Here is a 19,465-nt window from a genome sequence, read left to right as displayed (position 1 = left end):
CGCTCGCACCGCCCCCCCCCGGCGCGGCGGCCAATGCGCGTGTGCGCGCGGGGCGCGGGAGGGCGGGACTTCCCTCTGGCCACACCCCCTCCGTGCGGACCGTTACTTCCGCGCGTGTGCAGGGCGCCGGCGGCGCGCCCCGGATCCGAGGCGCGTTCCCGCAGGTCTTTCCTCGGCGCTGCGAGGGTTAGGGCGGAGCTGGCCCCGGGCAGGCGGCTCCGGTCCCAGCTTGCCGGCCCTCGGGGGGCTTTCCGCTAACGGAGAATGGTTGTTGTGACTGAAAAGCAGTCCTCGAGACTGAGAAGTCAGCAGAAGCTTTAATGTGGCCTAAAGCACGCGGTCCAGAGGGGAGTCTGATGTCTGCCCCCATGGCTGGAGCAGACGCCGAGCCCAACCTCGAAGGTGGTGGCTGCTCAGCTGCGGTAGATAAATCGCCTCCGGCTCACCTCTGCGGGGGTGATTTCCTCAGCTGAGCTCCCAGGCCCTTGCAAATGGAAGGAAGCTGTAAGAAGCATTTACAAGCTTGGCAGCCTCGGGGTGAGGGTTACCCAATGACGGAGCCTGGCCGCTGGAACCTGCCACACTCCGCTCCTCTGCTCTCCATCACGGCATCGACTTCCTTGTACGCTGAAGCCAATGATCCATCCTCCATCTAAGAGCTCTCCTGGCATCCATCCAGGTGAGAGCAAATCTAACAGCCCATTGAGCACACAAATACTGATAGGGGCAAGGACAGCCTGGCTCAGAGCTCCCTGGGATGGGAACTCCTCATGAGGGAGCCTGGAGATAGGCCAAGGGGGAATGGTTTGGAGCTGAGGCTGAGCAGGGTTAGGCCAGAGCTGAGGAAGAAGTCTTCCAGTAGCAGGGTGGTGAGACTCTGGAATGGGCTGCCCAGGGAGGTCCAGGCAGAAACATCTCCAGCTGCTGAGTAATTTGAGGGAATTGGTACCAAATCAGGGTCCCTTCCAACCCAGCCCATTCCGTGGCTGTGTGACGTGGATAAAGGTTCCAGGCAGCAGTGTGTGCTTGCACAGCAGCTGTCTCCCTGCTGTACAAGTCTTGCTTCTCCCTCCAGAAGAAAGAAAAAGCTGCTGCTGTGCAGCTGCTGACACCCCAGCTTGACAGCAGCCTGCTTCTGCCCTCTCCTGCCTAAATCCACATTTTCTCATGCTGCTGCAGGACACTCTGCATTTCTCTGGGTTTAGCCTCTGTCTGCCCCAATCAAACCCACCCCAGGCTTAAGTGAAGGTAACTGCAGCACAAAGCAGCTTAAGGGAAGGGTGGTGCAGGGGAACCCTCTTGTCCTTAGCTGCCATGCCTGAGCAGCACCTTGATGCCAGAAATGGAAGTGTGAGATACCCACAGGTCCTCACTGTCTCTCCCATCCTGCCCTGATCCCTCCCCACGCTGGGGCCGAGCAGAGTGCAGGTTTGACTGCTAGGCAGTGCTAGCCTGGGCACACACTGGCACCTAGTGGCACCAGAGCAGTCACTGCCTAGGCTCCAGGCACCAGTAGAGCATCAGCACTGCCCCAGCACCGTCTTAGAGCAACATCCTCTGAAACCATGGAATTGGGGGGCTGGAAAAGGCCTCCAAAAGCTCCGAGGTCCTTTCCAACCCAACCCATTCCATGACAACTCTGTGATGGTTGTGGCCACTGCTGTCAAAAGGGAGCTGTGGTGAAGCTGAACCCAAGCCAGCACCAATCCAGTCTCAGACTTCAATTTTAATGCAAATGACCAAAGTTTATTGAAGATTTTGGAGTTAGGAGTGTTAAGAACAGAGTATTTTACACCTCAAGTAGAGTTAAAGCTAATTCTCAGGAGAATGCAGTACAAAGGAAGCTAACAGCAAAGGGCATCCTCCTCCCACCCACCAGGATTTGACCATTCCTCAAAGAAATGAAGTTTAAAAACCAAGGAAGCTTTGATTGGAGCAATCAGAGAAGTTCCACTGTCCAGACCCCTTTTATTCCAGAGATTTTTTTTTTTTTCATTCCAGCCTAATTTCACAGCCATAACAAAGAGGTTTATGGCAGATTGGTACAGGCAGGATTGTAAAGCTGACAAAAGGCCTTCAAAATATTATCTGCAGTTTAAAATTATGAACTCCAAGTAAAAAAAAAAAAAAAAAAAAAAAACACAAACATAAAACCCCAAATAAACCCCTCCACTTCAAATGCATTTGAAATGCCAAAGTAATGCCCTGCAGGCTACTGTAAAAGGGTTGCCTGGTCCTCAAAGAGATCTGTGGGGTGGGAAAGCACTAAAACAGGGGTGGCTCCAGCAATGGGCACACCACTCCAGTTGCACAGAGGGAAAGAAAGGGAGCAGGGAGTCTTCAGCTGGCAGTCTGGAGAGAAAGAATCACACTGCACTCAGGCTGAGATGCTGCAGTTGTTGGATGCCAAGCACAATGTGGGTGTTGCTGCCATTCAGAGCCATCCCAGCTGTGCCCTTTGCACATCTTAAAGTGCATCAAGTTACCAAGTGTTAAAGCAGGCCAGAAAGTCCCTTTGGAATTGGTCCCTAAGCACTGCAGTAGCATCTGTAGGTGGTCAGAGCAGTGTGCCAGAGTCTGCTCCACACCACCACGGTGGAGTGCAGGGAATGGTGTAAACTGTTAGTGAGATACATTCTGGAGCTCCAACAGAGAGGGCAGCAGGAGCAGAGCACAGCTGTGTGCTCCTGGTGGGAAGCCCCTCCCTGTGGAGCCATCCCACAGCCAGCCCCTTGCTTCCAAAGCACCTGGACAAACTCTTTGCAGGCTCCCAGAGTCTTTTTCAAGTTGAGATCATCTGTAGGTGGGATTCCCTTCATGGGGGTGTGCAGTGTGGCATCGGTCTGGTGGAGGAGCTGCTTGTTAAAGCTAAAAACACCAATTTAAAAGGCCCAGCACCTGGCAGCAGTTTTCTAAAAGGCCAATTTATTCTTCATCATCATCATCCTCATCCTCATAGTAACGATTCCTTTTGATCTGGTCTTCCACAGACAGATCCTCCACATCTTCCCCTTCCCAGAAACCAACATCTTGGGATTTGCGGTTCTGGTTCAGGGACGATTCCTTAGCAGTCACATTGGCCAGGCTGGGATGTGTAGGAAAATTTGGTTCAAGGAATTCTTCCTTTGGAATTTCCTGCTCTTCCCTGCCAGGCTCTTCCTCATCTGTCTCTGTGCTCACCTGGCCATTTTCTACCAAGTTCTGCTCCCTTTTGATGCCAGACAATTCCTGTTCCTCCTCCACCTTCCTTTCTTCAGCACTCTGGATGTTCCTATTCTCAGCCTTCTTTGACTTTTTGTCTACCACAGCCTCCCTCTCCAGCTCCTCACTTCTTCTCAGCATCTCTCTCTCTGCCTTGGAAGGGGAGGAGGAATTCTCTGCTCTGTGGCCCTTCACAGACAGGGTTCTAAAGGAGGCTGCGACGGTGAAGGGACGACTCCGCTCCTTCAGCGAGGAAGATCTCCTCAGCTTCTTCAGATCCAGATCCACCTCCTCCAGCACGTCTGGCTTGGAATTCTCTTCCTCTGGGGGCCACTTGGGTTTGAGTACTTTGATGCCCTCATCTAGGGCACTTCCTTGAACACTTTGGTCAGAGGGAGGGGGCCAGGCGATCCTGAGCTTTTTGGTCTCTGCTGGTCTCTCTTCCCTTTCAGGCACAGCCAAAGCTTTTGCTTCCATACTTGCTGCCAGGACTCCTACTTTTGCAATTGGGGCATCCTCTACTCCTGGGCTCTGGGGGCTTTCTGTTGCATTCACACCAGGGATGGTTTTCTCTGGGGATTCCTCCCCTTCACTTTTGCCTGCCCACAATTCCTTGTGCTGTTTGTGCCCAAAGCCTTCATCGTAGTTGCCTTTAGATTTGAAGAGCTGATTGAAGTGAGGCTTGCAGTAGATGTTCCCCCGCAGGGATGCATAGGTGCCCAGACTGCTTGGGAAGACACAAAGTCAGACATTAACATTCTGCCCCTCAGCCACCCAGAGGCTCACACCTCCCACCAGCCCCAAGGCCTCATCCAGCCTGGCCTTGAACACCTCCAGGGAAGGGGCAGCCACAGCCTCTCTGGGCAACCTGTTCCAGTGTTTCCCCACCCTCACTCTCAAGAATTTCTTCCTCCTCTCCAGATCTCCCCTCTCACAACCCAAAGCCATTGCCCCTTGTCCTGGCACTCCCAGCCTAAAGTCTCCTTGGAGCCTTCTCTTCTCTCCCCACAGGGGAGGTTTCTCCAGCCTCCAATCATCTTCATGGCCTCCTCCAGATCTGCTCCATCAGTCCCAGGTCCTTCTTGTGTTGGGGGCACCAGAACTGGCTGCAGTGCTGCAGGTGGGGTCTGACCAGAGCAGAGCAGAGGGGCAAGAGGAAAGCCTCACAGGCTAGAGGGCAGCCCAAGGCAGCAGGGAGCTCACCTGAGCTTGCTGTTGCAGTAGGAGCAGCGGAAGCAGCTGATGTGGAAGACCTGCTGGTTGGCAAGGAGCCTCTCCATGGGGTACACAGTCTTCTGACACCCAACACAGGTTTCCTTCATTGGCAGCTGGAACTTCTGTGGGCAGAAGAGGAAGCTTGTTGGCTGGGAAAGGAACCAGCTGCTGGGGGACTTGGTGTGGGTTCATGCACAGCTCCCAGAGCACACAGAAAAGCTGCAGCAATTCCCTCTCTACACTGCTAATTCTGGCAGAGTGGGGTCTGGTGGGCAACCAAGCAGGGAAGAGACTGTGGCAGGCCCACAGGATTGCTGTGGCCTGACAACCAGCCAGGACTTTGCCCCAGTGAATTCCACAGCTGAAGCATCACAAAGTTGAGCAACAGTTGAGAAGGAACAATGAAAATACCAGAGCCCAGTTAGAGCTTTGAGCCAGTTCCCAAAGAGCTGCCTCGTCTGCTCCTGCAACCTCAACTTTCCTCAATAGGAAAAGGAGGAAGAAACATGGAGAGATTACAGCCAGTATGAGACTGACCAAAATAAACACTGGAGAAAGAGCTGAAATGACCTTGGGGGGGAAAAAAAAAAAAGGTAGAGGGTGGGAAGAGAAAGGAGCAGAACAGGCTGCTCAGTGCTTCCTCAGAGGAGGAAACAGTCTCAGCACAGACACAGGCAGCAGGAAACCCTCCTGACTTCATTTGTAAGCAAATCCAACTCTGCCCCAAAGAAACTACACTCAGGTTTCACGCCACACAGCCCTCAAAGACTTAAAGTGAGCAGAATATTGAGGTTAAAAAGCTAAAAAATTGTTTATGTGCTCACGAAGAACTTCCTGAGAGTTCAGTGCAGCAGCAAACTTCAGCTGCAAGGAGCAGAGCGTCGCTGCTGTGCTGCATGGCAACCACTGCCAGCAGCAAGCAAGCAAGTCCCTGACACAGGTCACTTGATGCCATTCATTTCTTGGCATCTATTAAGGTTGGCCAACAGGGAAAATACTTCACTGGGAAAAATAAATAACTTGAGAGCTGAGGAACTGGCAGCCTCAGGCTGCAGGTTGATCACAACCACTTCAGCAGCAGGGGTAAAGCAGTGCCCACGCTCCACGGGGCTGCTGTGGCACACTGATGGTGTAGCTTTCTGTGACAAAGAATTACCTGCTACAAACCCACTGAAGAGCTCTAAAGGAAAATATGATGGCTAAAGAAAAATTTTAAAAAATAAAATAAATAAAAACAAACAAACAAACAACAAAAAAAATCCAAACAAAACATGACCTGCTACAAGCTCACCAAGAAAGGACAAGGGAAAAGATGATGGCCAAAGAAAACCAAATAAAGCAGGAAGGGGACAGGAAGCCATAATTACACCCAATTTACTTATGCCAGACTAGAAACAATGGTTAGGCAATGAAGGTTCTAACCCAGGAGGGGCTGATTGCTGAAGACAGAGCCAGCTGAAGCCACTTTGTCACAGCCATCAGGTTCGCTGCCAGTTTCGTGCCAGTTTCAGAGGTCTCTGCACTTGAAGGCATTGCTTGAAGCAGATGCAAGTTCTGATTGTGATGACAGCTTGCCCAGCAGGAGTTCATGACTTCTCTGGCATAAAATCCATCATCTCTAGGGAACTCTGAGTCACTAAATGAAATCTTAGAGCTTGCTGCAGACAGAAATCTGCTCCCAGGTGCTGGCCAGAGGGAGCAAGGCAGCAGTCACTTGCTCGCCCGTCAGAGCCTGGCTGTCCCTGGCAGCCTGGTGACAGGGCAGGGCTGGCTTCTGCTTCTGCAACACAGCCCCAGCCCAGCACAGCAACTTACTTGGGTAGCAATGAGCCCTATGGCTGATGGAGAGGCCTTTTGGGGTGTGAAGAGAGAGAGATTCCTAGGAGCTACAGGAGGAAGGTGAAGCCCGAGAAATCTAAAACACTTGAGAGAAAGCTGAGAGTTGAGCTCACATTAGGAGGGAAGCAGAAGGCAGGAGTAGAGGTTAGGAACCAAGAACAGGAAACAGAAGCTGGAAGAGACAAATAGGAACCATCCATGAATAAACAGCAGCTGGGTTTCTATCTCAGCTGTGCAGCATCTAAAGCAGTTACAAGGCAGAGGACCAAAATGGTTCTGATCATACAAAAAGGTGGCACAGAGGACCACGACCCACAGGCCCTGTGCAGCTCCAATGCTTCAGCAGGCTGAGGTCACCACAAGTGCTACAGGCAGCTCTGATTCCACACACTGGCCTTTACACTGGGCACACTGGGAAGCCACATCTCCCTGGGCTGGCTGAGGTCAGTGCTGCTCCTCTCAGAGATGGGGAAATGAACAAAAGCCCAGTTGTTTCCTCAGGAGTGAGCCAGGAAGTCTGGGGCAGCCCAGGCAGCAGGGATCCCAAGTGCAGACAGCACACGTGACAGAGCAGCGTGGTCAAGCCTCCAGCACTGCTCTTGGTGCCTAAGCAGATTAGCAAACACATTCCTGCTCCAGAAATTCTGCATCTGCTTTGTGCTCCATAGCTCCTGCTGAAGGAAATGGGACCTTAAAGAATCCCAGCCTCAGCCTCTCTGCCCCCCACAGTGCCCTTGCTAGAAATCAGAGCATGGCTCAGGTTGGAAGGGACCTCAGAGCTCCTCTCCTCCAACCTCCCCACCACAGGCAGGGACACCTCTCAGCTAGACTCAGCTGCTCAAGGCCTCATCCAGCCTGGCCTTGAACACCCCCAGGGAGAAGGCAGCCACAGCCTCCCTGGGCAGCCTGTGCCAGAGCCTCACCACCCTCTTGCTGCAGAACTGAAGAGAAGCTGCCTCTGTCCAAGGATGTGCTCCCAGCAAGCAGCTCCAGCAGTCTCCGAAGCAACCCTGCCAGGCTGGATATGCTTCTCCATTCCAAAAGAGGTAACCTCATGAACCCAGTCTGATGAGGACAGAGCAGGGTTGATGCAGTTCCTCTCAGCCCCTTTGTGACCACACAACCATCACCAATGCTCACAACTGAAGAGCTGTTTTACCTTCACTACTTTTGGCTGAGCTGCATCTGGCTGGCCAGCTGGTTTAGAGCCACAGCTCTGCTGCTTCATGCTGACAGGCTTCTGAGCTTCTGCCTGGCTCTCCAGGCTTTGTCCAACTGAAAGAGCAGAGGAAGAAGAGGAGATCATTACCAGGGATTGAAACCCATGAAAAGTTTACACTTGTGAGCCCCAGGAGCAATGCTGCCAGCCACAGGCTAACACATTTTGACTTCAATACCCTGTGAAACCCTTAGACCTTGCACACCTCCAGGAGTCAGACTGGAGAGGAGGAAGAAATTCTTTCCAGTGAGGGTGGGGAGACACTGGAACAGGTTGCCCAGGGAAGCTGTGGCTGCCCCCTCCTTGGAGGTGTTCAAGGCCAGGCTGGATGAGGCCTTGAGCAAGCTGGGCTGGTGGGAGGTGTCCCTGCTCATGGCAGGGGGCTGGAGCTGGGGGATCTTTAAGGTCCCTTCCAACCCAACCCATTCCATGGCTCTATGAAATGTCTTCATCCACAGCAAAGAGGAGCTGCAGATGTCTTGGAATTAGAGCTGCAAACAATCTTCTAAGCCTGAGATATTGTGGTCAGGTTGGAGGTAGGCACAGGGCAGACTGAGGGCAAGACAGGATGCTGTGGGTCCAATTCATCACCTGACAGGACTGATCTGCACCCAGCTGAGCAGTCAGAGCTCATCCTCAGCCCTCTGCTCTGCTCTTGCTGAGGCAGCTGAGTGCTTACCATTGTCATCCTCCAGAAGAGCAGAGTGGGAAGCCAAACTGGTGTCACCTACAGAGCCCTGCAAGAGAGAAGCAGACAGTGAGCAGCTCTGACCTTCTGCAGCCTGAGTCACCCAATGGGCACTTTGCCACTCTCAGCACTCAACCAGGACCAGCCCAGCCATGCTGAGCTGCATCTGAAGCTGCTTTTTGCTGTGCAAGGCACAAGGCAGAGTCCAGCTGGCTGCCAGCAAAGCGAGTCCCTGCTCCATCCTCAGCATTTCACAGCTTTTGCAGTGTTCAGGTCCTCTGCCATGGTGCTCACACACATCCTGGCTTTGCTTTCCCAAACACCTGCAGCTTGGACACCTCTAGCCTGCAGGAATCCCTCTGGATTTGGTTGTGGCACCTCCTGGGTTTTCTTACTCAGAAATCCCTGGAGACCAAGCAGGATAGAGTCTGGAAGGTCTCTTCTGACCCAAACCATTCTAAGGCTCCATGAATCCATCAATCTCATGGCTCCCTCCAACATCTGAGAAATCTTTAACCATTCAAAGTGCTTTTGGGAAAAAAAGAACAGGAAATAAAAAAAAACACAAAACAGAAGAGCTGACTTCTCAAAAAGCTTTTGTAGACCTGGAAGTTTGCTGTTCCCTGGGTGGGATAAAGACCTTCCTTGTTCAGTCAGAAACAGGCAAATATTCAACAACAGAAAAACCCAAACCAACCAACCAACCAAACCCAAACCAACCAACCAAACAAACCCAGACCTCAAACCCCCAAACAAACCCAGACCGATTAGAACCAAACCAAAGCAAACAAAGAGCCCCTCCCAAAAAAAACCCAAACACAAAATAACTCACAAACAAACAAACAAACAACCCAAACCCAAGCCAGCACTCAGCAGAGCTGGGTCCAAGGCAGTGCCCAGCCCCTGCCCACCTGGAAACCAAGCCCCTGAGGGGCTGTGGCACTGCTGCTGTTCAATCAAATCATTTGAAGCAGCTACCCTGAGAAACTAAACTGCTGTAACCTGATTAGCTGCAAATCATCCCTAATGGAAAGGTCCACTGCAAGCTGCTGAAGGCTGCAAATTAATGAGGTCATGAGGAAGCAAATTCCAGACACATCCTCCACTGAGGAGAAACACAGAGACTGGGTGGGAAGTGCCTCAGCCTGGTTCTGGGGCTGCTGAATCTTTCACAGAACCATGGAATGGGTTGGAAGGGACCTTGAAGATCAGCCAGTGCCAACCCCCTGCCATGGGCAGGGACACCTCCCACCAGTCCAGGTTGCTCCAGGCCTCACCCAGCCTGGCCCTGAACACCTCTAAGGAGGTGGCAGCCACAGCCTCCCTGGGCAACCTGTTCCAGTGTCTCCCCACCCTCACTCAAGAATTTCTTCCTCCTCTCCAGTCTCAATCTGCCCTCTTACAGCCCAAAGCCATTGCCATGATCTTTAAGGTCCCTTCCAACCCAAACCATTCTATGAATCTATGAACCAATTCCACTTGGAGTCCTTCAGCATCTTACCTTCTCCCCATCCTGCCAGGAAATGGAGTCCTCAAGACTTGGTGGCATATTCTCCTTCTGCTCACATTTGTAATTCTCCAGTTCACTCTCTCTGGCTTGAATCTCACTCTATGGGATAAAGCACTTGAAAGGTGACAGGTCCTTGTCCCTAGGACACCACTCACTCTCTCTTTGCCTTGAAATCCTTCTCAGACTTCTTTTCTAGTACACAAAGTGATCGTTAAAGGAGGAGGCATAAAAATTTACACAGACTTGGGAGGTGACAAGTTCCAGTGAAGGATGAAGTGGAAAAGGCTCCAGGGATATCTTAGAGCTGCCTTCCAGTACCTGAAGGGGCTCCAGGAGAGCTGGGGAGGGACTTTTATCAAGGGCTAGGAGTGCCAGGACAAGGGACAATGGCTTTGAGCTGGGAGCAGGGAGATTGAGACTGGAGAGGAGGAAGAAATTCTTTGCAGTGAGGGTGGGGAGACACTGGAACAGGTTGCCCAGGGAGGCTGTGGCTGCCCCTCCCTGGGGGTGTTCTCAAGGCCAGGCTGGATGAGGCCCTGAGCAGCCTGGGCTGGTGGGAGGTGTCCCTGCCCCTGGCAGGGGGTTGGCACTGGATGGGCTTGAAGGTCCCTTCCACCCCAACCCATTCCAGGGCTCTATGCAGAGGTGGGGCTGCCTGCAGTATTTCTGTGCTTTTTGGGGCAAGCCAGCACTTTTCAAACTTCTCTCTACCTCCAGCTTCCTGATTGAAAACCACCTCTCATTTCTCCTGCTCAATGCACATCTTCCTGCTCCAGAACATGAACTTCCCAGCTGACACTCCCAAGTGTCTCAGGACAAGCACTACCTAGGGCACTGTGTAATTGAAAACTGCAACTCGACATGAAAGCAAACCCACAAAAGCTTCAGTTCCACTCAAACCCTCCAGTTCTGTGGTTTGCTGAGATTTTTCTTCCTAACAAGCTGCCTCATTGAAGATTTTTCACAAGAGAATCTTTCAGACTTCTCAGAAGAGCCCCAACCAGCCCAGCTGAGCCTCATGCTTCCCTCACTGCCACAGGACCACTGCAGAGCCACTCCTGCCCTTCACAAGGCATCTCCTCTGTGACATGAAAGCCACCAGCAGCAGCCTGCTGGATGGCCACATCTAATGGGGAGGGAACCAAATGTCAGAGCTTGGGTGCACAGACCTCTGAATGCCCTTCCCCAGCCTCAGGCCCAGAGGAGGCCAGAAAGGTGCTCAGAGGGCTGCAGCACCTTCACCCTGCAGGGACAGGCTGAGGCAGTTTGGGCTGTTCAGGGAGAGCAGCCTGGGTGTCCCTGTCCATGGCAGGAGGCTGGCACCAGATGATCTTCAAGCTCCCTTGATCCCAACCCATTCCACAGTTCCCTGATCTCTCCCCTCCCTTTCCTGCACACAAATGATTGCTTCTCACCAGCTGGGAAAGCCTCTCTCAGTTTGAGCCCAGCCCCAGTCCTGCATCTGGAAAGGAAGAAGCTGCTGAGTGGAGGTCATGGCCACAGGAGCTGCTTCCCAGTCCCAGGCTGGGACAAGTGACAGGACAGACTTACCATGGCAGTGAGGCCTGGGGAGGTGCCCTGCTTGGACACAGCTGCCTGGTACTTGGCCAACCTGTCCTTTATTGAGGTCTCTGTCAGACGAGGCAGCTCCAGGCTCTTCTTGGCCTCTGCCTTCTCTGGGCTGCTCTCCACAAGGTGCCCTGCAAAAAGCAGCAGAGGGCTGACCCCCAGGGACAGCAGCAGAGCTGTCTCCAGGAAGATTGCATCCTTGCTCTCATTTCTGCTGTCAGGTAGGTTTAAAAGGCCATCTCCTGTGAGTGCTCTGCTGTCCAGCTGTTCAGTGAAGGATGATAAATAAATGACCTTCCATTAGCTACCAGCCTCTGATGACTGCAGGTTGCTCAAATCCCTACAGTCCCTCTTGGGGATAACAAACTCATGTAAGGAGCTCCTCCAGCACAGCTTGAACAAGGGCACAACCCCACAGAGCAGGGAGATCCAACAGCAGCCACAGGAAGGTGGAGTGGGGTGGAGTAGATGATCTCTGAGGTGCTTTCCCACCCAACCCATTCCATGGTCAGGGTTTAAAATTCCCAGCAAGACTTCAGGGAAGTTTGCTGCTGACTGGGACTTTACAGACAGCAGATGGCTGCACCTCCTTCCCTTTCTGAAAGGCAAAAGCTGTTTTATAAACCAAAAGAGCTCCCCCCAAACCCAAAGCAGGATCTTTACTGACCTGATGTGCCATGGCTCTTCTCTCCTTGACCCACATCAAAGTCCTCTGAGGAGAGGCTGTTTTCAGAGATCCTCCTCCCCACTGCTGTCTTCCTCTGGTCTCTAGGGACCTGCTGGAGACAAGACCCCACCAGCACCTCTCAGCTGCCTGCACAACCAGAGCCTGCTGCCCATAATCCTCTAAGAGGTGCAGGTGTCACTAGCAAATCTGCTTTGCTGGAACAAACAGGTCCAGCAGGTGACATCTTATTTAACCAGCAGAGAGTTTGATCACAGAATGCCTGACCCTGGCACCCTGAAACAATCTCCTAAAGAGGTCAGGAGATGCCCTTTGACTTCCTTTGCTGATAAGCCAGGGAAGGGACTCTTTACAAAGGCTTCTTGTGATAGGACAAGAGGCAATGGACTGAAGCTGGAAGAGGAGAGACTGAGACTGAAGGAAGACATCTTTTAGAGTGAGGGTGGGGAGACACTGGAACAGGTTCCCCAGGGAGGTGGTTGAGGCCCCATCCCTGCAGACATTCAAGATCAGACTTGCTGTGTCCCTGGGCAGCCTGCTCTAGTTGGAGGTGTCCCTGCTGACTGCAGTGGGGGTGGACAAGATGCCCTTGGAGGGTCCCTTCCAACCCAATGCAGCCTGTGAATGATTTATCACAAGTGTCCATCTACGTTCAGTAACAGACAGAAGAATGAAGGCTGCTGTGATAGGAGGTACCTGGAGGTTCTTGTTTTGCTGTGGGGACCTCCTGCATTTGATACCAAACAATGTCCTCATTAAGGCTGATAAGGCTGAAGCTTAAGTAGGAGAGTGCCAGAGATAAATATTCTCAGATTCCAGGATAATCACCAGCTGCAAGGCTGCAGCACCTCAAGGGCTGTTCTGTGGCCACGCTCTGGCTGCCTGAGTCAGATCTGAAACTCATCTGTTGAGACCAACTCCAGAAAAACACAAACTAAATTTCAGCAGCTTTGATAAATGCTCCTGAAGTGCAGAGTTTTGTTTGACTTCCTCAGGTTGGGAGGTTTCACAGAATGGCTCAGGTTGGAAAGGGCCTCAGAGATCCTCTGCTCCACTTTTCCCAGCTGAAAGTCCCAGGGTTGGAAGGAACCTCCAAAGTCATTGAATCCTGGTGACCCCTTGGCAGAGCAGGGTCACCAGGGCAGGTCACACAGGAACACATCCAGGTGGGGCTGGAATGTCTCCAGAGAAGGAGACTCCACAGCTTCCCTGAGCAGCCTGCTCCAGGCCTCCAGCACCCTCACAGGGAAAAAGTTTTTCCTTCTGTTCCTGTGGAACCTCCTCTGCTCCAGCTGGTGCCCACTGCCCCTTGTCCTGTTGGGCACCACTGAGCTGAGTCTGGCTCTGTCCTCCCTCCTCTAAACCACTTGAAGGTGAGAGATCTTCATCCCTACCCTGGGAAGGGTCATACCAGAGCCAGGGGAAATGAAGACTGAGGCTAAAGCAGGCAAAAAAAAAAAAAAAAAAAAAGGCAGCTTTGGCAAGATGCTCCAACCACACATTCCAGCCCCCACACCCAACCTCCAACAAGTTCCTTATTTGCTGGTCACCAAAGTGAGGAAATTCCCAAGTTTGATCTGCACAGAGCTGCCCTGAGAGATGATGGCTGTGAAAAAACAGGCTGCAGCTTTACCAGGGAAGGAAAATGCAGCTGGAAAAATCTCTTCATTTTTTTTTTCCATTACCATGGGAAATATTTTCCAGTTCTGTGGTTTAAGGCCCCAGTAACTTTTCTGACTGGAAAAGAGCTCAGCCAGGACGAGCCTGCCCCTTCCATCAGGTGTGTGACAGCTTCAGCTTGGGAGTGTCTGCACACTTGTGGGGACTTGCAGAGTCCCCACTGTGCAAACTGCTCTTAGGTGATTCTCATTCAGCCTGGGTCTGCCTCAGCATCAGCGCAAAGCTCCTGTAGCCCAGAAAGGTGTCAGGAAAAGAGCTCAGCTTTGGGCCAGCACAGAAATGGCATCACAGAGTGGGCTGGGCTGGAAGGGACCTCAAAGATCATCCAGTTCCAAACCCCTGCCATGGGCTGGGACACCTCCTCCAGGTTGCAGCAAAACAAAGCCAGAAGTCCAGGAAACTCTGAGAAAAGTGGAAAATCCACCAGAATCAAGGCCCCAGGCCTGTGTTGCAAGCCACCAGCATATGCAACTAATTTTCTAGTTAAGCAATTCTCCCCCGGGACACGCAGTCTGCAGTCCACATGCGGGATCAGATTTCATGAGCAGTTGTAGGAAAAATGCAAGCCCTCTGCATTTGCAAGTCAAAACTCGTGAGGGCAGAGCTGCTTTGGACATCTCTCCACGCTGGGTTTTGTTTTTTTTTTTTTTTCTGCCCCGTGAAGATTTTTTTTTTTTTTCTGATAAGAAACATTTGTTAAGATGGAAAGATGGGGGGAAAGGAGAGAGGGGAAAAGGTGGAGGGGGAAAGGAGCAAGGAAAAGGTGGAGATGTTTCCATCTCTGTGCATCAGTGACTCATGGCCATAGAAAAGCCTCTCAGCCCTGGCAGCACTTCCAGTTCGACTACAGCTGTTTGAGTTTGGGGAGCTCACACACAAAACATCCAATTTGATCTCTTTTTTTCAGCCAAGTCACATTTCCATCACTTAAGGCACAAACGATCCCAACTTGCTTTAAAAGCTCCAAACAGCACAAACAAATCCTTAATGAATTCCCTCTTGGTCCCTGCACCCCTTCCACCAGCACTTTTCGCCTCCAAGGAGTAGGTTGGATGATCCTTAAAAGTCCCTTGCAACCCAAAGATGACCTTTAAGGGTCTCTTCCACCCCAAACCAGACCTTTAGAGCTCCTTTCCACCCCAACCCCATCTATGAAACAAAAAGCCTCAAGTCCGAGCGCTCTGCAGGCGCTCGCAGAGCTCCGGTCAGCTCCTCACAGCAGCTCCGTCGTGTTTGCAGCTGAAACAATGAGCCGCAGGATTTGCAGAGTCAAGAGTTGGGAGCCACTCCCTCCAGGGACTTTTCCCGAGGCAGCAGAGTTTCACTCCTTCTCGGGATGCCCGGGACGGATCCTTACCTTGCTCTGAGCCGCTTCTCCCTTCTCAAACATCATCTTGAGCTTGTTCAGCGGCACGTTGTACTTCTCGATCTTCCCCGAGGACTCGGAGCTCTCGCTGCCTTCAGCCTTTTCCACGTCCCTGGCCTCTCTCAGGCAGTTTTCCATTTTCCCACTCTCCGGTGAGCGGCTCCTGAGTTTTCTGCCGTCAGCAGCAGGAGCCTGCAGCTGGCCAGAGGTGCCCGCAGGAGGGACCTGGGCGTCGGGTGCTTCGCCAGCCCCCGGGGGCCGCTCGGAAGCTGGGGAAGGAGCTGAGCTGCTCCCCACTGCGAGCCCGGGGCCACCGACCTTGTGCCTAAGCTCGGCACCGCCGCTCCGCAGAGGTTCCTTGCGAGGCTCGGCCGCCGGGGCTGGGGTCTCCCACTTCTTCTTCAGCAGGCTGAGGGTGCCCCGCTTGAGGTGAGGGGGGAGACCTTCGGCGTTCTGCAAAGAGCAAGAAGCGGACTGCAGGGAGCCGGCTGACGGAGCCCCAGCGCTTCCTCCCTGTGCCAAAGGAAGTTAAAGGCTCAGCTCCGCGCTCCGCTCCCCGCTCCTGCAGACAGCTGCGAACGGTTACAACTGTGCCACATGGAGAAAGCATCCAGGACAGGGAAGGGAGGAGGGGGGAGAAGAGAAAATCAGGAGGGAAGGCAGGAAGTGAGCAAACAGGATGGCCTTATAAGGGAAAAGGGAGCCGAGCGCTAATGAGTTAATGACACACAAAAGGCTTCAATCCACACGCGAAGGAAAAGGGAGCCAACCCCACCAAGGGTCCCTACTCCTCGGACGAGCAAAGAGGAGCAAAAGCAGCCACAGGAGAGGTGGGTCCCGTGCCAGGGGGGTCCAGACCTTCCAGCTGGGTCAGCAGAAGAAATCAATAGGCCCCCCAAAAGTTACAGCTTAGCCTTCAGAAGCCATTGCTTGTCCTAGCTGGAGTGCTGCACCCCAGCTACCAGCAGTGCTCGAGTGACAGGAGACCTGCCCTGGGTTCTTTTACACCACACCAGCTCAGCACAGACAGCAAAGAGCTTTTGCCTCCCATTTACAACTTCCAGATCATTTGCTGGATTTTTCCTGTCTTGCTCTCAGTGCACTGAAAGCTCTCAGCAGGCTTTGCCTCACCACACACAGCAGCAGCACCCCTCAGACTCAAACACTTCTCCAACTACTTTGCCTTACTAATTGCCTCTCCCCAGGGCACCAGGCCCAGCCCAGGTCTGATCAATTCCCACCTCAAATACCTGGCACCACTGCATCTTCACTGCCTGTCTCTCATGGAGCCCAGAGTGCATCAAACTCGCTGCAAGTGGAGCAGGGCTGCAAGGCTTTGCAGGCATTAGCCAGGATTAGCTATATTGGGCTTTAAGTCCCTCACCCTATTACTCTTCTGGTTGTATTTTGGATGCTGCTTTGCAAATTAACTTGAATCCACCCAGACTTAAACAAAAGATCATTTCGTTGTCTTTAAAAGAAAGCACAAAAGTTGTCAGGTGGAGGCTGGCACAGAGGAGCTCAAACTGAGGGTGGGATTGGCTGGGTCCCTGCCAGCCAGCCTGAGGTTCTATGAGAACTGTGCAGCAGATTTCATTCAGATTCATGGAATGGTTTGGGCTGGAAGGGACCTGAAAGATCATCCAGTTCCAACCCCCTGCCATGAGCAGGGACACCTCTCAACTAGACTCATCTGCTCAAGGCCTCATCCATCCTGGCCTTGAAGACCTCCAGGGAGGAGGCATCCACAGCATCCTGTTCCAGAGTCTCACCACTCTGGTACTGAAGAACTTCTTCCTCAGATCCAGCCTAACCCTGCTTGGGGAAGATCACCCTTAATGGATTCTAAGCCACCAAAGGCACAGGGTAGGTTTCCAGCTGCTTTGAAGCAGCCTTTCTGATTTAGTTAAGAAAGGAAGAGCTACCACAGGACTGCCTGCAGCTAAGAACACAGCCTGGAGATTCCTGTCCTGTGGTTGAACCATTTTGCCTTCTGCTTAGGAGTGAATTGGTGATTCAGCACATAGCTCTGGGCAAGGAACTGGCCTTGCTTTCCTGTCACTCGCCCTGGGAAAGGGTCAGGAGAATGATTCCAAAAGCAAACACTGTGCCCAAGCCAAGTTTAGTGCAGGACACATGGCAGCAGCTTTGATACTCCCAAACCTCACAGAAACATTGCACAGAGCTGCCCCCCTCCCACAGCAGGCTGCTGCTTAGTGCTAGGAAATAAATACTCACAGTCCTTCTCTTCTCAGCAGTGGCCTCTTCAGCTGCTTTCTGATACCTTTGAGACAGAGGAAAAAGAGAGAAAGAAACCACCACAAACAGTTTTGTAACCAGAACACTGAACGCTCCTGCAGCCAGCTGAGGTTTGTTTTCCCCACTGAGGACTCTGTGCACTGCCCAAACCCATCAAATAAAACCAGAGGCTGGAAAAAGAGTAGCAGAGAGCAGCAGAACAATGCAAGGACACAACTGAAGTCGTGCAGTTTACAGTAACAACACACATTCATGTTTTTTCATTACCCAGCCACTCTCATTCCCAAATCCAGAGCCTTTACCTTGGAATAGCTGGATTGTTTTCAGCACCCAGCTGTCTGCTGTGCCCCCCTGGCAGGAATAACTCAGCTATTTATACAGCAGCTGCTGAACTGTGACAAATTACAGCTTGGCATAGGCAGAGAGATCTCCATAAGTGCCACTTTCTTTCACTATGCTGAGTTGTAAACTGCACTCATTCAGCAGCTGCTTCCCCAGCAGCTGAACCTTCCCAGCAGTGGAAACAGTAATCACAGCCCTCTGAAGATAAGCCACCTCTGATCACCAATCAAAGTCCTTTCAGGACCACAGAATGGCTCAGGTTGGAAGGGAGCTCAGAGCTCCTCTCCTCCAACCTCCTGCCATGCCCAGGGACACCTCTCAGCCAGACTCAGCTGCTCAAGGTCTCATCCAGCCTGGCCTTGAACACCCCCAGGCAGGAGGCAGCCACAGCCTCCCTGGGCAGCCTGTGCCAGAGTCTCACCACCCTCCTGCTGAAGAACTTCTCCCTCAGCTCCAGTCTGACCCTGCCCTGCCTCAGCTCCAAACCATTGCCCCCTGGCCTGTCTTAGACACCCTCAGGAAGGGTCCTTCTGCAGCCTTTCTGGAGGACCTCTTCAGGTAACTGCAGAGCCCCCAAGCAGGGCTGTGAGCCTGCAAGGAGCTGATGCTGTGTGCAGGGACCTGGCTGATTAAGGACTGGCAGTTTGGATTACTTCCAGTAAGCCCTTTCCAGAGGATTATCAACATTTAGGAGATGAGCAGAGGCTGCAATCAAGCTCCAAGGAGTGGATAAACTACCTGAACAATAGCAGTGGGAGCCAGCAGCTTCCCCTAGGCCAGGGCACTTCCCGAGGCACTTAGACCCTGTCTGGATTGCACTTCTCCATCTCCTGGAGGCTCCAGAAGGTTTTTCCCCACCCTCAAGGTTTACCTACTCCAAAACTTCACTGCACTATGACAGCAAATCCCACAGGGAAGCCAAGCTGTAGTCTGGATAATCCCTGAAGGAAATGAGAGCCCTTCCAGAGCTCACATCCAAGGCAGCACCACTCAGCTTTCATAGATCCATGGAATGGGTTGGGGTGGAAGGGAACTCAAAGCTCATCCAGCTCCAACCCCCTGCCATGGGCAGGGACACCTCCCACCAGCCCAGGCTGCTCAGGGCCTCATCCAGCCTGGCCTTGAACACCTCCAGGGAGGAGACAGCCACAGCCTTCCTGGGCAACAATCAGCAACTGGAAAACCTTTTGCCCAGCACCTATTAAAGCAGAAACTTCCCTGCCCACAGCTCTCTGCCATCTCACAGCACCAGCTGCCAACCTGCAGCCAGTGCTGCTGTTCAGAGCCTCACAGCACTTACTTGGAGAACCTCTCCATGAGAGCTGAGGACTTGTTCTTGTTGACTAGAGAAAGCTCTTTGGCAGTGATTTTCAAAGACTGAGAGGTCCATTGTCTTCTGTTGAAGGGGGAAGGCTCCATCCTGTCCCCACAGACACCTGCTGGGGAAGAAAGCAAAGCCCCAGTCAGCAGGAACAAGGGGAGCAGCCCCATGAGGGTCTCCCACACTGCACCAGGTCAGAAGGGACCCTCCAAGGGCACCTTGGCCAACCCCCCTGCAGTCACCAGGGACACCTCCAACCAGCTCAGGCTGGGGTGCTCCCAGTGCAGCAGTGCCACCAACTCCTGAGGGTTCAGACCTGGTCCATCAATGGGTGAAATAAAGCCACCAGATTACAACAAACACTTCCTCTGCAGAGGCCATTGAGATGGAGCCCTTGATAAGAGCACTGCCCACAGTGACTGGGTGGGAGAGAAGCTGCAGCCAGGACAGGAGGAAGCAGCAAAGTGAGGCTGCAGAGGGTGCCAACTGTGAAGCTCTGCATTTCCTACACACACAGAGGAGTGCCCTCCAGGAGGCCCCAGTGCCCTCTCTTGATCTGGTTTCCAACCCA

At 52.7% G+C, this 19,465-nt stretch overlaps 1 protein-coding gene across 1 annotated transcript; it reads right to left on the bottom strand.

Moving 5' to 3' along the window:
* Positions 1 to 2,843: 2,843 nt before the first annotated feature.
* LIMA1 (LIM domain and actin binding 1) lies at positions 2,844 to 18,992 on the bottom strand. Its single transcript, XM_054397106.1, has 10 exons — positions 18,874 to 18,992; positions 17,211 to 17,256; positions 14,964 to 15,425; positions 11,909 to 12,044; positions 11,224 to 11,372; positions 9,664 to 9,771; positions 8,154 to 8,211; positions 7,415 to 7,530; positions 4,405 to 4,538; positions 2,844 to 3,925 (listed from the first exon to the last, which is right to left on the bottom strand). Exons 1-10 carry the CDS (start codon positions 18,990 to 18,992, stop codon positions 2,926 to 2,928), a joined length of 2,328 nt encoding a protein of 775 aa, XP_054253081.1. The 3' UTR covers positions 2,844 to 2,925.
* Positions 18,993 to 19,465: the final 473 nt, after the last annotated feature.

Source organism: Indicator indicator, chromosome 41 (assembly GCF_027791375.1).
Source record: "Indicator indicator isolate 239-I01 chromosome 41, UM_Iind_1.1, whole genome shotgun sequence".
NCBI lineage: Eukaryota > Metazoa > Chordata > Aves > Piciformes > Indicatoridae > Indicator > Indicator indicator.
Note: the sequence above shows the minus strand (reverse complement) of the source record. Positions and strands in the feature narration are given on the sequence as shown.